This window comes from Colletotrichum siamense, assembly GCF_013390195.1.
Source record: "Colletotrichum siamense strain Cg363 chromosome Unknown KSG_Cg363_contig01, whole genome shotgun sequence".
Lineage (NCBI taxonomy): Eukaryota > Fungi > Ascomycota > Sordariomycetes > Glomerellales > Glomerellaceae > Colletotrichum > Colletotrichum siamense.
The window spans coordinates 1,498,961-1,512,865 of NW_023501014.1; the positions used below are offsets into that span (position 1 = coordinate 1,498,961).

Sequence of the window (13,905 nt, forward strand, 5' to 3'; positions counted from 1 at the left end):
AAGCCCTGAAGATATGGACTTCTCTGCCGTATCTCCCAGAATCCTGGCTCCTCATCTTACTTGCGCCCGGCTTGCGTACGACTGGACGGCGTGTTATAGGAGGGATTTTATGAGTAGCAGTATTCAGCACCCCCCTATCTATTCTTCAGCACCCTCTTAAGCCTAATCGGGCATCTCTTATGGCGCTACCACATCTCATGAAGTTATACGTAAGCTAAGAGGTCAGGATGTAGTTATGCAATATTCTGTTGCCTTAAAAGATAAAGTAGTATAGTATTTTAGCAGTAATATATTAAGCTATTATATGATAAAAAAAACTTATATTATAACTAAAATATCTCTTTTTTATATTAGTAAACCTCCTATATTATAGCTCTATAAGATCCTACCTTTAATAGCTTCATTAAAAAGGTCTACTAGTACTAATATAGCTTTAGTTATAGCATAATTAAAATAAAAGCAAAAAAAAATATATATAAAGTTATAATCTAGCAGGACTTAATGTATAACTATAATAAGTAACTAAAGCTCTTAAAAGTAATTAATAGAGACTTAAAGACGTTAAAAATAAGCTATAAGTAGTTAAGAAAGATTATTATAGTTAGGGATAAGTATATATACTTTATTGTTAATAATAGGTATAACTACCTTACCCTTAAGCCTAAGTACTTTATTATAAGCTATAACTTTTATACTATAAGTAGGTGTAAAGTTAGTAAAAAAGTAATTAGGGATAAAGTAGAATCTCTCTTAAAAAGTAGTAAGCTTACTTTAAAGGATATTACTACCTAAATTAAGGAGGACTTAAATATATTAATTTAAGAGCAAGACGTTTAGAATATCTAAAAGTAGCTATAATAAGATAAATATAACCCCCTCTTATTAACTTAGATCTTTTTATATAAGTTAGAAGGTAATAATAACGTTTAGTATGCTGAAATTTATTATAATACTAAAATAGATAAGATTAATATAGTATTCTAGATATATATATAATGCTTTAAGATATAGAAGAGAAATCTAAAGTTACTAATAATAGATAATATATATAAGGTTAATAATAGTTTATAATTAAACGTAATAAAAAAAAGCTTACTAAAAGTAATAAGTTAATTAATTTAATATGCTGTTATTCTAAATAAATAGCATAACTACCCTCTATATAATATTTAATATAGCTTTCTGTTTAGTATTAAGTGAGGACGTAGTTATATTTAAGTAGGTTCTATACTAGCTATAAAAAACTATAATTATAGAGGAGATCCCTCTACTAAAAGTAATTTTAATAGATTTTAATAAAATATTAAAAAAGGCAGTAAGAGTTATTTTTAAAGTAATATTATAGTAAATTTATTTATAATATATACTAAAAAATATAATATTAAATATTAAGCAAAAATAAGATAATATTCTAGAGGAAGAGTTAGTTATAGTATTAAATCTATATAATACAGCTTTATAGCTTTATAATAGTGCTTAGATTAATAATAAATCTAGCGAAATTAGAGCCTCTAATTAGCTTAGTTTAACTAAAGTAAGGCTAAAAAATTTTAGTAGCCTTAATCTTAAAGCTAATATTATATCTAATCTAGCTAATAAGGCCTCTAATACTACTACTACTTAAGTTATATATTAACTTATCCCTCTAGAATTTCTACTTAATAATAACTTTACACCTCTATAACCTATTAGTAATAACCCTCCTCCTCTTATAATTATCTCTATTACTACTAATAATAACTATAAATATTCTACTAATAGATTTCTCTACGCCTAGAAGTTATGCTGCTATATAGCTACTAAGGAAGCGTTTAATAAGTATTAAGCTAAGCTTTATTAGTTTTTTAAAGATTAACTACAGCTTATTAATTACCTCTCTAAAACCTATCTTCTTTTTTGCTAATAGTTTATAAAGTATATAATGAAAAATCTATATAATTATAGTATTAAAATTATATTATATACTAAGTTAGCTTATATAAAGCTTAAGAGTTATTTGCATAACTATCTCTCTAACCTCTATAGGCTTCATAAAGCTATTATTAATATAGTAAAGCATAAATAATACTACTACTATAATTATATTAGTAACGAAAAACTTTAGTTTAAGCTTACTTACTATAATATACTTATAACGTAAAATTTAGTATTTTAGGTTAGTTTTAAGGCACTTAATATAATTTAGGTATAGTTTAAGGTAGCATAGAAGGTCTTCTTTAATAAATTATATATATAGCGCTTCTTACGTTATATTAGCTCTTTTTTAAAGTAGTAGAGGCTACCCTACTACTATAACCTTCTTAACTACCTTAAGAGTTATAATACTAAGCGTCTATTAATATATAATAATACTAACTACTACTAGTAGCTAGATTAAACCTTAGTTTATTTATATCTACTACCCTAGTTAAAATAATAACTAATACTATATTTTTAGCCTAAGATTATTACTCTCTATAAAGCGATATATAAGCTTAACCTTAATATTATTAGGAACTATATTAACTATTAGTAGGTAGCGCTAGTTATTAATAATAATAATATGCTTTTTAGTAGGCCTATATAGCCCTTTAAAGGCTCTAATCTGCTAGTAGTTATTAACCTTTATAATATATTAACGCGCTATAAGCCCTCTAGCTAGGAGTAAAGTATAATGCTAATACTTATACTGTTAGTTATATTATTATTAACTATATTAACTATATAACTATAAAAAAAGCGAAAAACAGCTATAAAGAGGGTTAATAAAGCTCTTACTACTTAGTTATAGGTGTTAATATAAGCCTTAGTTAACATATTAATCTAATAGTAATTTAATTAAGTTACCTCCTTACTTACTGCATAATAGGCACTACTACTATTAGTTTTTTACTACTTATTACTTTCTCTAATCCCTTAGCTTTTACTTTACTAAAACTATAGCTAACTATTACTTTAGCTTTAGTTTAAATTAATATAGTTAAGCTAGTATTACTTAATACCTCTATAGCTTTTAAATTAATAATAATATTATTAGTAATATGTTTAGTAGGTATTACTACTACTACTACCTCTAAGGCCTCTATAAGATAGTTTTAAGTAATTTAAGCAGTTTTAGGGCTATTTTAGCTACTTTAGTAGTTAATTAATAAATAAATAAAAGCGTTACATAAGTCACTTTATATAATGATCATTCTAGTGTGGCCTACTGCTAACTTTTATTTGTAGCTATGATGCCCTAAAAGATACCCAATTAGGCTTAAGAGGGTGCCGAAGAACAGACAGGGGGGTGCCAAATACCGCTACTCGGATTTTATGGCGGAATGTTGCCGTCGAACTTTGATAAATGACAGCATTTTGCCTGCCTGTGTGAATATTTCATAGATGAAGAGAGATGAAGATGGAGGGAGAAGTCGCAGATAGAGATGGCATACCGATGCAAATGCATCCGTAAGGTCCTGCGCAAAATAATGGCCTGGTGCCTCGGATCCGAGAGGTCTAGAATTCGCTTGACGGTGATTTCGTTCTCGGCAACAGTCAACACGGACCCAAGTTGCCCGTGAGTCCGTGAGAGACAGAAATCTCTTGTCTTTGACCGATCATTGGGTACCATCGATGTCTGGTTCTTGGTTGGTGTTTCTTGATGGCGTGTGTCCTTCCTTGAACTTCTAAATGCGAGCCCTATGCGTGGATCACGCACCGTGAGCACTTCAAACACATCGGTACCAAGTTACCAAGTTAGGGATCCAGGTCGTAGCAACCCCTGGCGGATGTGTTGTTCATGTGCTCGTGCGAACTGGAGCCCTCAACTAGTTCGCACCCACAATGCCTGACTTGAGCCTAATGTACGAATATCCGTACAGAGTGCACACACTTACCATTCCGCCGGTGCTTCTGATCTGCAACGATAGTGTATGGGCTGTACGCGCGCCAAGCAGGGCGAATCTTTAAAGACCTCTTGTGGGGCATTCTTCACCGGCCACAACTTAATATTAGCAGCCGTACCCAGGGCAATTTCGACGCCTCGCATTTGCAGTGCCGCATCGAAGCATGCGGAAGCAAGGGTCTGCCACACCTCCGCAACAGATAATGGTGTGCGTGTGAGACGTGGGGGAGAGAAAGCTCTGCGCATCTTACTTAACAGTGTGGCTGTCCTGGCCCCCCCTTCGGATTGAAGAAGCGTTGGAAGGTCTTCTCGAATCCTTTCCAGCCCTCCGAGCGCCCATCCAACTCCCTCCAACGCCATGGGCTGGACGTACGGCGCTCCAGACGACACGCCGACCGATGGCCCACGAATCACGGCGGTGACGACCACCTTCACGTCGATTGCGCTCATTCTCGTCTGCTTGCGGTGGTATGTCAGGACAACTGTGGTCAAAGCGGTTGGTAAAGGTGAGTTTACTCAAACCGCGATCTGCGGGGCCAGGGGAGCACGGTCGACTGACGCGCAGGCGAACCAGATGACTGGGTTATCATCGTATCTTGGGTATGCTCAACATCGAACTCTATCTCGTTGCCACGTGAAGTTGACCTTTTGATCACAGCTTGGAGCATGTGGCTACACTGTTTGCAGTGTAATTCGTACGTCAACGTCGGCAATACCGTCTAACCCCTGAAGCTAACAGGAACAGAGACAAAATGGGGTCTCGGTATCCACGTCATTGAAGACATGCCAACAGAGAATATCCTACACTTTGGAAGGGTAAGTGGCTATGAATCATGATTTCAAGAGTTATTGTTAACTCAGAACAGTTACAATTCATCGGAGGTCCATTGTAAGCTGAACCCTTCACGACTCATTTAACACGACGGGAGATCGGCAGAACTGACGATAAACTTCTAGCTATGTGCTTGGCATTTGGGGGTTCAAGATGAGCTTGCTGTTCTCTTACCTTCGATTCTTCCCGCAAGGAGCCTATCGCATTGCTACCATTATCGTTGCCGTCGCTGTCACTATGGGCCACATTGCCTTCATCTGCGTCTTCATTTTCTTGTGCACGCCTGTGAGAAGTTTAATCCACGCCGCCATGATCTTCTAGTAGCCTGCTGACCCTGTGTTATAGGTCGAGAAACAGTATGACCCTTCGATTCCTCCCGAGGTTGGGCATTGTGTCGACGCTATTACCTTCTACTTGACGTTCTCTTCCCTGACTATCGTCTTCGACGTTATCATGTACGGCCTTTCTTCACCCCAGCCCCTGAAGTCGTCACATTGCTAACCTTGTCGACAACAGCATGTTCCTCCCCTTCCCAGTTATCCTCAGATCCCAGATCCAGCAGCGGAAGAAGGTGGTACTCCTCGCGCTCTTCATCCTCGGCGTCTTCGTCACCATCATCCAAGCGATCCGAATCCAGACCATCAAGAACTTGGTCAACTACCTCGACTCCGCGAAGAGCATCGAATGGTCCGTCATCGAGAACGACATCGGCATCATCATCGCCTGCGTGCCGACACTAGCCCCTCTAGTCAAGTACTTCGCCGAGAAGAGCCGGAGCAGCACCGCCGGCGCATCACGTACGAAGAACTCGAAATACGCGCTCCAGACTTGGAGGACGGGGCGAAGCGGCATGCAACCGCTTAGTGCTGGTGTGGATAGGCATGCTTCCATCAGTGCCACGCGCACGACGAAGCCGGATGACAGTACGGAGAACATACTGGTGCAGGAGCCATCAGGGATCACGAAGACGACGGACATTCAAGTCTCGACACAGGACGGGTGGTCAGATCTCGAGGACAAGAATAGCAATCATCATGCATAAGTGACAATAAGACTATTAGTATATTGACGGAACTTCTCCAACAGCCCTCTTCTTCTACCACATATCCAAGCTAATTAACGATCACTGCGTATCTGTACCTTCAGGCTTGGAAAGTCCATTTGTCCAAAAACACTTTCGCACAAGACGCAGCAGTAGCAGCTGCATATGTCTGCCACTTCTTGCTCTTATGGCTATCGGCGTAGTCACAGACACCTTTGATGATAACACAGGAGAAGTTCTCCCACGCACCCGCAGCCTCCATCTCGAAGGCGATTATATTCTCCCTTAATGCGATTGCGTCCCTGTGTTCCCCTGATTTCATGACTTGATCACCCGATGCAACGAGCCCAAAGTGGACCCTAGGCACATATGACGCGGCAGCTTTGAGCCGCGTGCGAGCGACTAGTCTTCCTCTGTCGCACTTAATATCGTCGCAAGAAGATGTTCGAGCTACATCGCATACAGAATCAATGTTTCTGTCGCAAATGGAGCAGCCAGATGAATGCTTGTGACGATAGACACTCTCGTAGAGACAGTCCTCGTTTGCGCCAGGGTAAATGGCAAGGTCTCCAAGAGCTTCTTCTAGAACACCAAGGTAATGGAGAATCTTTTCAGTTAGCTCTTTGCGGTGGCGACGACCCTTAAGTTTTGCTAGAAAGGCTCTGATCACAGTCGGCGGCCTTCCAACTGTGTCAAGTAGACTGTCCTTTCTCAAGAACATATCCGGGTATTGCCTTCCATAATCGAACATAACGACACCTTCGCTAATAACGACGTCTCCAAGCAACATTTCAGAGACTTCGTTTTCGGACATCGAGGGCACTCCACCACAAATCCCGATCAGGAGGGCAACCGCAATACTAGGGAAGCTGGATTTGCAATGAGCAGCTGCTATTGCTGCATAGCCTTTCCCCATGCCAGCCAAGTGAACGAGAGCGACATGATGGCGACCAATCCTCCCCAAAGTATAAGCGTTGGTATCTCCAAGGCCTGCTATGTTTTCTATAGCATTCTCATCCCAAAATTCATCAAAAAAAGGTTCTATCGCATCCGCCTCTATGGTTAGGGCGCAAATAGTTGCAACAGTGACGGTTTGGCGATGGAGATTCTTGAAGTAGAGCTGGCTGTTAGTGTTGAGGGAGGCGGGCCCAATGTTTGATGATGTGAGTGTGCTGTTGCTTGCCCCAGACTGGTAGTATAGCTGGACGCAGTAGGAGATGTCTCGTTTGCGCCGTGGCTTGGGACAGAAAGTTTATCGTTGACGCTTCGGCGCTCGATTTGCGGCGTATGTTGGGACTTTTGGTTCCTTAAGTTTTGGGCAACTATTGTAAGTAATACTGAAACAGAAAACTTAAAAAGTGCTTACCTGGGCTCAATAGTCTTTCCGCTTGTAGGGTTGTTCTCTGAGTCTTTCAAGTCTACCCGTATCGGCTCCTGAAGTGCTGACTCGGAGATCAGCTTAGCAGCAAGAACCTTCTTTATCGACGACGAATGACTCCCTCGAGGGTGTCTAGTGGCTGAGGTAGTGTAGATGGGGGTGGCGAATTTTCCTTCAGGAAGAGCAAGCTGATGAGTGATAATAGCTATGATTTTGAGCCTTCCGGGTGTGTTGGAAGGCTGGACGTTGGGAAGCATCGAGTGAAGAGCATCCAAAAGGCGTCCAGAGGCGTCAACCCGAATGCCAAAAATGCGAAGGTTGACAACGACGTGTACGCACGGAACAAAGCTAATGATAAATTTAAAGACTCCAAGCCATTCATCGAGTGATCTTGCGACGCTGAATCTCTCGACGACAGTGGCAAATAGCGAAATTGATGTGGGTGCTGTGATCTTCCTCAAGACTTGAATGGCGAGTTGCCGCACCACCTGCTCTGGCTGGATGTCTTTGAACACCTCGTCATTTTCGACAGACATGCTTGCCGGGAGCATGAACACAGTGTGGCAGTGTTCGTTCAGTAGTTGCGAGAGTTCCAATCCAAAATTATCCAGCATCTGAATGTCTTGGTATCTTCCTTTGATACACAAAAGTCGTGACTCGTTGGCACTAACCCAAGAAGCAAGGGATCTGTTGAACCAAATGCTACACTCATTGCCCTTGAGTATAGCGCGAGCTTCACGAGTCTTTTGAATGTTTTCTGATAGGTTTATCATCCACTCTGTACCGATCATGTATGGTGTTGGCTCGCAGAATGCAGGAACCTTCCACAATAATGATAAGTCTGGCATGCTGGTGGTACGCCTGTTGTTGGCTTCTTGTTGAATGGTAACAGGAACTGTCAGAAATAGTTAGTTCATCTTCATCCGCAATCATGCAGAAAAACAAACGGCTTATCTGAGCATGCAAAGCTTTTAAGGCTGTGCAAAACTCAGTCGGCTGATCTGGAAGTGTCACGAATCCGTCTGGTCTCTTTCGCACGTGACCCTCTTCACCCATCTTGATTGTGAGTATTGCTATTTGACGCTTGATTTCGTGGTTGAGGTAGTCCATATTGTTCAATCCATTTAATACGTTTTCCAGTATTGTACACTCTTTTTTCTGGTTCATTTACTGTGTTGGCTAGAGCTCAGCGCCACCTCGCCCTTTGGTGGTGTCCAGGACATGAGGAATGGATGGATGGTCAAAGTGGATTCGCAAGTGCGAAAGCTCGCAGAATCTTGAAGAACCCGATTAAGGAAAGATGCCGCGTAGCAAGACATTGGCACCTGAAAGCGGGGTCGGGCTTACTTGCATGTAGATAAAGCAGGCTGCGCCGCGCACACGTAGGCTCGCATCGTAAGGTCGGCTGAGGTTTCCGCAGCTCTGCCTACTCTATAATTAACTTATTCCTTGCTAATTATTATGGGACTCTTTCAAATGTTCTATTGGGCTTTCAGTACTACTATCGTATTAGCGGTTGTGGACTACGCCAGCCCGCGGAGACAACAGACCCTTCATTGTCCGCTCTCCGGACGTCATGTCTCGATTTGGACCTAGTGGAGGGGCTTTTCACGCGGCCGCATCCTCAAGACCCCTCAGCCCGTCATCTCAGTTCAGCGAGACTGAGCGGGGCTCTGAACACGAAAACGACGAGCAACGCAGCTACGATGAATCAGGTTCGTCAACAGCAAGCGAATTCATACATGATTTTATCGGCTCATCAAATTAAATAGATGCCACTCCCTTACCTCTCCAGCGGCATCGGCCTATCGTGACTGTCGATTGGCGCAGTGAAATCTGTCGTTTCCTTCGACTGTCTACACAAACATCCGACGATAGATATTCGATGCATTAGAGGAAGCAGAAGACAAAATTAGAGATGCAGAAAGACTGAGACATCAAGCTTCGGCTCAAGCTAGCTCCCCGCGGTCTCAAGTCGTCTATGTGATCCGATGTCGATCGTCCGACAAGAAAATGTTCTACCTTGACGCACCTTGGGTAGTTGAGGCTGGGCCATACAACTCTCATCTGAGAGGAAGTCGGAACATATCGAATCTTGATCTTTTCATTGAACGGAACAAGGATATCAGCATGCTTGTTTTCCGTGAGTTCAAATGTTGCCGCCGTCCAGTTGATTGCCCCGGGCTGGGCGAAACCGGGCGCGAATTCGAGATGGAGAACTCGCCTTTTTTTTACAGAAGAGTTCATTCATGTCGTCTCAGATGACATGAAAAAGGCACTGCAGACTCTTTCGCAGACAGGATTCAAAACCATACCTCATCCAGATTTCGGCAACGAAGAACCCGACAATATAGCATATCCATACTTATGGTGGTTTCACCGTCGCAGTGAAATCAAGAAGGAGAAAGACGAGACAAACGCTACGCTTTGGCAGCATTTCGAGATTTTTGAAGCTTACTTGAAACAACGCCTCGGGTCAGAGTGGGATGCTGTCGATAAGCTCACGGCTGTGGGGAGAATTACCGCAGCTCTACTGAAATACATTTTTGTGGGGAGTCAACGTCTTACTTGATGGCGTTTGAGCTAACTATTTGTAGGTCCCAAACGATGTTATCATATCAAAGGTTAAAGGCTCTCATCACAGCAGTCTACGTGGGTTGACTGTAAAAGGCTGGCTAGTCATGAAGAGTCCAAGCCTTGACAAATTCCATGCAACGATTGATGCTGAATCATGGGAGTTTGACGGATCTTTTTACAGGGTCTCGACCTCCGAGTCGCTTGACAGCATGCCAGTCAAGTCCCTGGATGAAGATTTCAGCATCACAGATCTGAGGATGTATCCGGCTCGCTTCGCAACAGAAGGTGTTATCGCGAGTCTCCGCCTGCGTGGTCAGATGTTGTGGAAATGTCGGCATAGGAACTTCATCTCCTACGTCAAGGGGGGAAACTATGATGTGGTGTCTTCGGTAATTATTCCAAAATTATCTTTACGCCTCTTTCTGAGCTGCCTAACTTCAGGTTGTAGTCACATTCTAGGTTTATGGTCGACATGGACACTTACAATACTATGCATCCACAACCGCCTAAGTCTGGGACTTCTTATCAGTCTCTGCATTATGGTCTATCAGTGAGTAACGAGTCAGGTTCAGAGATGCACAATCTCATAGACATGGGATGCGACGAGCCGCCATCAAAAGACAGCTTTCTCATGTGTCTACCATCCACGATCCAAGGATTCGATATAACGCAAAAAAAAAGTGGAGTCAGTACCCGCTTTTGATCGAAGAAAATCAGGGACACCGGCGTTAACGTGAAAATAGAAATGTTGGAGGTAGACAGCATTCAAGACGTTATCTGGAATGATGCAGCTTTTGAGGATCTCGTGATTGATCGCAAGACAAAAGATCTTGTTGAAGCCGTCGTTACGAACAAATTGCAATTGGAAGATAACATGGACTTGATTCATGGGAAGGGCAATGGTTTAATTATCCTCCTTCATGGGTGAGCTACTTTCGCAGACTCGAAGACTCTGGATTAACTGACATACGTGTTTCAGGGGGCCTGGCACGGGCAAGACCTTGACGGCTGAGAGGTGAAAGATCACCCTGCATGTTTGTGATGGCCTGGTTGAATAACTTACTAATTATGGGACCAAGTGTTGCTGAGATTGCGAGAAAGCCACTCTACAAGGTTACTTGTGGCGACATTTCAACTGAGCCTCAACAGGTCGAGAAGGTCAGGACATATACCTGGGAGTACTTTGGTCTCATATTCTAATTGACGCAGTATCTCGACTATGTATCACTTCTGGGAAAGACGTGGAATTGCGGTGAGAGGTCGGAATTCATGATAGCTTTTCGTTGCTGACGTGTGGCACGGTTGCAGTGGTCTTGATAGATGAAGCCGACGTATTTTTGGAACGACGATCGCTTGCCAACTTGGAGAGGAATGCATTGGTATCAGGTATGTTCTGAAATGTTCTTCCGCAGCTTTGGCAGTTAGTTTTGACATGATTCGCTGCGCAAAGTCTTCCTCAGAATGTTGGAGTACTTCGAGGGTGAGTGAAAACAGACAGGTTCTAAAATGTCAAGTGTTGATGGGGGCTTAATATCATGAATGGCATAGGCATACTGATACTCACAACCAACCGAGTCGGGACTTTTGATGAAGCTTTCAAATCCAGAATCCAACTGAATCTCCGGTATAATAATCTGGACCGAGATCAAAGAATGATGATTTGGACCAACTTCGTCAATCGATTAGAGGCAAAGGACAGGGACAGGCTTCACGTGTCCGAGGAGAGGGTCATCGATTCTGATCAAGTCAGGCGCCACTTGCCAAGTCTTGCTGCCGAGGTTCTCAACGGCAGAGAGATACGGAATGTGATATCTACGGCTCGGCAGCTTTCTTCACATCAGAAACGGCCGCTGCAATATGAGCATTTGAAGGCGGTGATAGACGAGGCCAAGAAGTTTGAGGATTATTTGACGGCACTGCATGGGGGCTTTTCTGCAGATCAGATTCAACACGATGAGCAAACGAGATAGGATATTCATATCTTTGGAATTTCCAAACCCAAACAGTATTGCCCTTGATGGCTAATGCACATGTGATGTCATTTTTTTCGTGTGCGAGATTATATGTCCCGTTTGATTGGCACCACCCGCCGCCATTTAGCCGACAAGCTTGTTTAGGCCGCAATGTCATGCTCACAAGGCTCGATGCCGGAAATGACTCTTCATGATTCAGCATTCTGCGGCGGGATTCGCTTTCAAACCCCATCATCGCCTCTGTGCAGCAATTCGCTCGACTGTTTAGTTTCCTGGCAGACGATGGATCATGCGGGTCAACCTTCTCTGCTAACAGCCTTCCGCGGCGGCGGCCCAACTCACGAAAGAGAGGCGTTAGCTAGCCTCTCTGTCTTGGAAATGAGCCACACTATATCCCAGGATAACACCTCTGGTGACTCACTTCGACGAGATCATCTTTTCAAGGAGTTTGGCAGAGGTTCGAGGTCAAAGGACCAGCTTTCCCACGTTCAGATGAAAAGCAGGCAATCTACTCGCAAGGAAGCACGACTTGGCCGGTACGCCGAGAATCACCAGAATGTTACAGCAGTTTCGTTAGATGAACGCCATCAAAAGCTGCCCCCGAGAGTAATAAAATTCTATCCGGGCAAGGATCCTCTGCCAACGCCGTTTGCTGTGAAGCCTGTGATTGGGCAGCAGGGTCGTCAAATGCCACCACCGGTGGTCATGGTCGTTGAGAGCGCTTCCAGTAAGGGACTCAAAGCAGATGGAGGACGCAGGTTAGAGAAAGGAACCTTACACGGCATGTTGGAGTCTCTTCACCGCCCAAGCAACAACCCAAAGACACTTCGAGGGGGCAGGCGAGACGGACGTTAATCGACACCATACATGGTCAGTAGCTTGTGGTCACTACAGCATAACAGCAAATGCTCAAGCGCAATCTTCAGCAACAGGAATGGCTACTTGAGTCGGCGGCCCTAGTTTGTGAGGGAAAGGGCTTGTTTTTGCAATGTCTCGGGACACATATGTAGTGCAAAAAGAATTCTACTGGCTTCAAAATAAAACTCTTAAAACGAGAGATCCATACAGAGAATCCCTGCTCAGTGGCCGACGGACATTGTCTGAGCAGTTTGAATATCAATACTGTGTCTTTTGAGGGAGCTCTTCCCAAATTCCATGGATCGCGCGGTCGAAAAGTAGCCTTATGCACCAATCGTAGTACCTCGAAAGAAACCGACGAAAATTCAAATCATGCTGCTACAGGGAAGCCCTGAGGGGTCGGAACTATCCCGGAGACCCAAGTCATTTGTTATCGAGAGTCCAAATATGTCAAAAAGCAAACATTATCGAACCACTAACCTGGCCCCTGTTTGGTGGCTTATTTGATAAACCTGGGCAGATCGAGGGACAATGCTGTGGCTCCAAGGAGACTGCATAATGAAATTTGCCGATTGCACAACGCAATGCTTCCCAAGGCCACAAATAGTGAAGTCGTGCGAGACCTGTCTACTCCTGCAATGCCATGCTCCTTGATATCGGGGCTGGGCGGTGCACGTCAGGGTTTCTCTACATGATCTAAGGCCATTGTAGTTATCTTGGCCTCATATTGGCTGCGAGAATTTAGTTCGAGGCTGTAGTCATTATTTAAGAAATTCCACTGGGTGACGGTGGGTGGCTTTTTCTCATGAGTCGGATCGTATTGTTCGAGCCTGTTGCCTGTTCCCACGACAGGGCACTTATTGGTGAAGGCATTCGGTCTTGAGCGGGAGTCTCTTAAGCACCCATTAGCAAGGGCTTTGGCTGTTTAGCATGCCATTTAAAGGGAATCATTCATTATCGGGCTGAAGAACTTTATGTGCTATCAGTTTTGGACCAAGACTCGCGTCAAAACTACGGTTTTGAACTCAGTGCCGACTATCCGGTGATGACGATGATTTGTTCTGATTCTTTCGGATGATCTGGAAACTTTCAAGTATTAATCCACGCAGCAGGACTTCTCAGTATATCTACGTGGCGTGTTTGCGTGCCAATTTTTGAACGTATCACGCAATCACCTCTTGGCCATATGCCTTTCTGATAGGCACAGCAGACATAACACACTATGCCCAGAATCCCCCTGTCGAGTCTCGACTGTGGAAATCAAATGCCAAGGAACATGTTTGTCCCGAATTCTTACCGGCTGAAGCGTCCATCATGAGTGACCTTGGTCCCCTGTACCCCGCAAACCAACAAGCAGGTTCCGGACCACCTAGTTCCTGA

At 43.3% G+C, this 13,905-nt stretch overlaps 1 protein-coding gene across 1 annotated transcript; it reads left to right on the forward strand.

Annotated features, from left to right (window-relative positions):
• Positions 1-4,223: 4,223 nt before the first annotated feature.
• CGCS363_v000378 (Satratoxin biosynthesis SC1 cluster protein 4) lies at positions 4,224-5,739 on the forward strand (the record flags this gene model as incomplete). Its single annotated transcript, XM_036632227.1, has 8 exons — positions 4,224-4,371; positions 4,431-4,465; positions 4,524-4,560; positions 4,611-4,681; positions 4,732-4,754; positions 4,823-4,982; positions 5,043-5,152; positions 5,214-5,739. The coding sequence occupies 8 exons, from the start codon at positions 4,224-4,226 to the stop codon at positions 5,737-5,739; spliced, it is 1,110 nt and encodes a 369-aa protein (XP_036502816.1).
• Between the last annotated feature and the right edge of the window lie 8,166 nt (positions 5,740-13,905).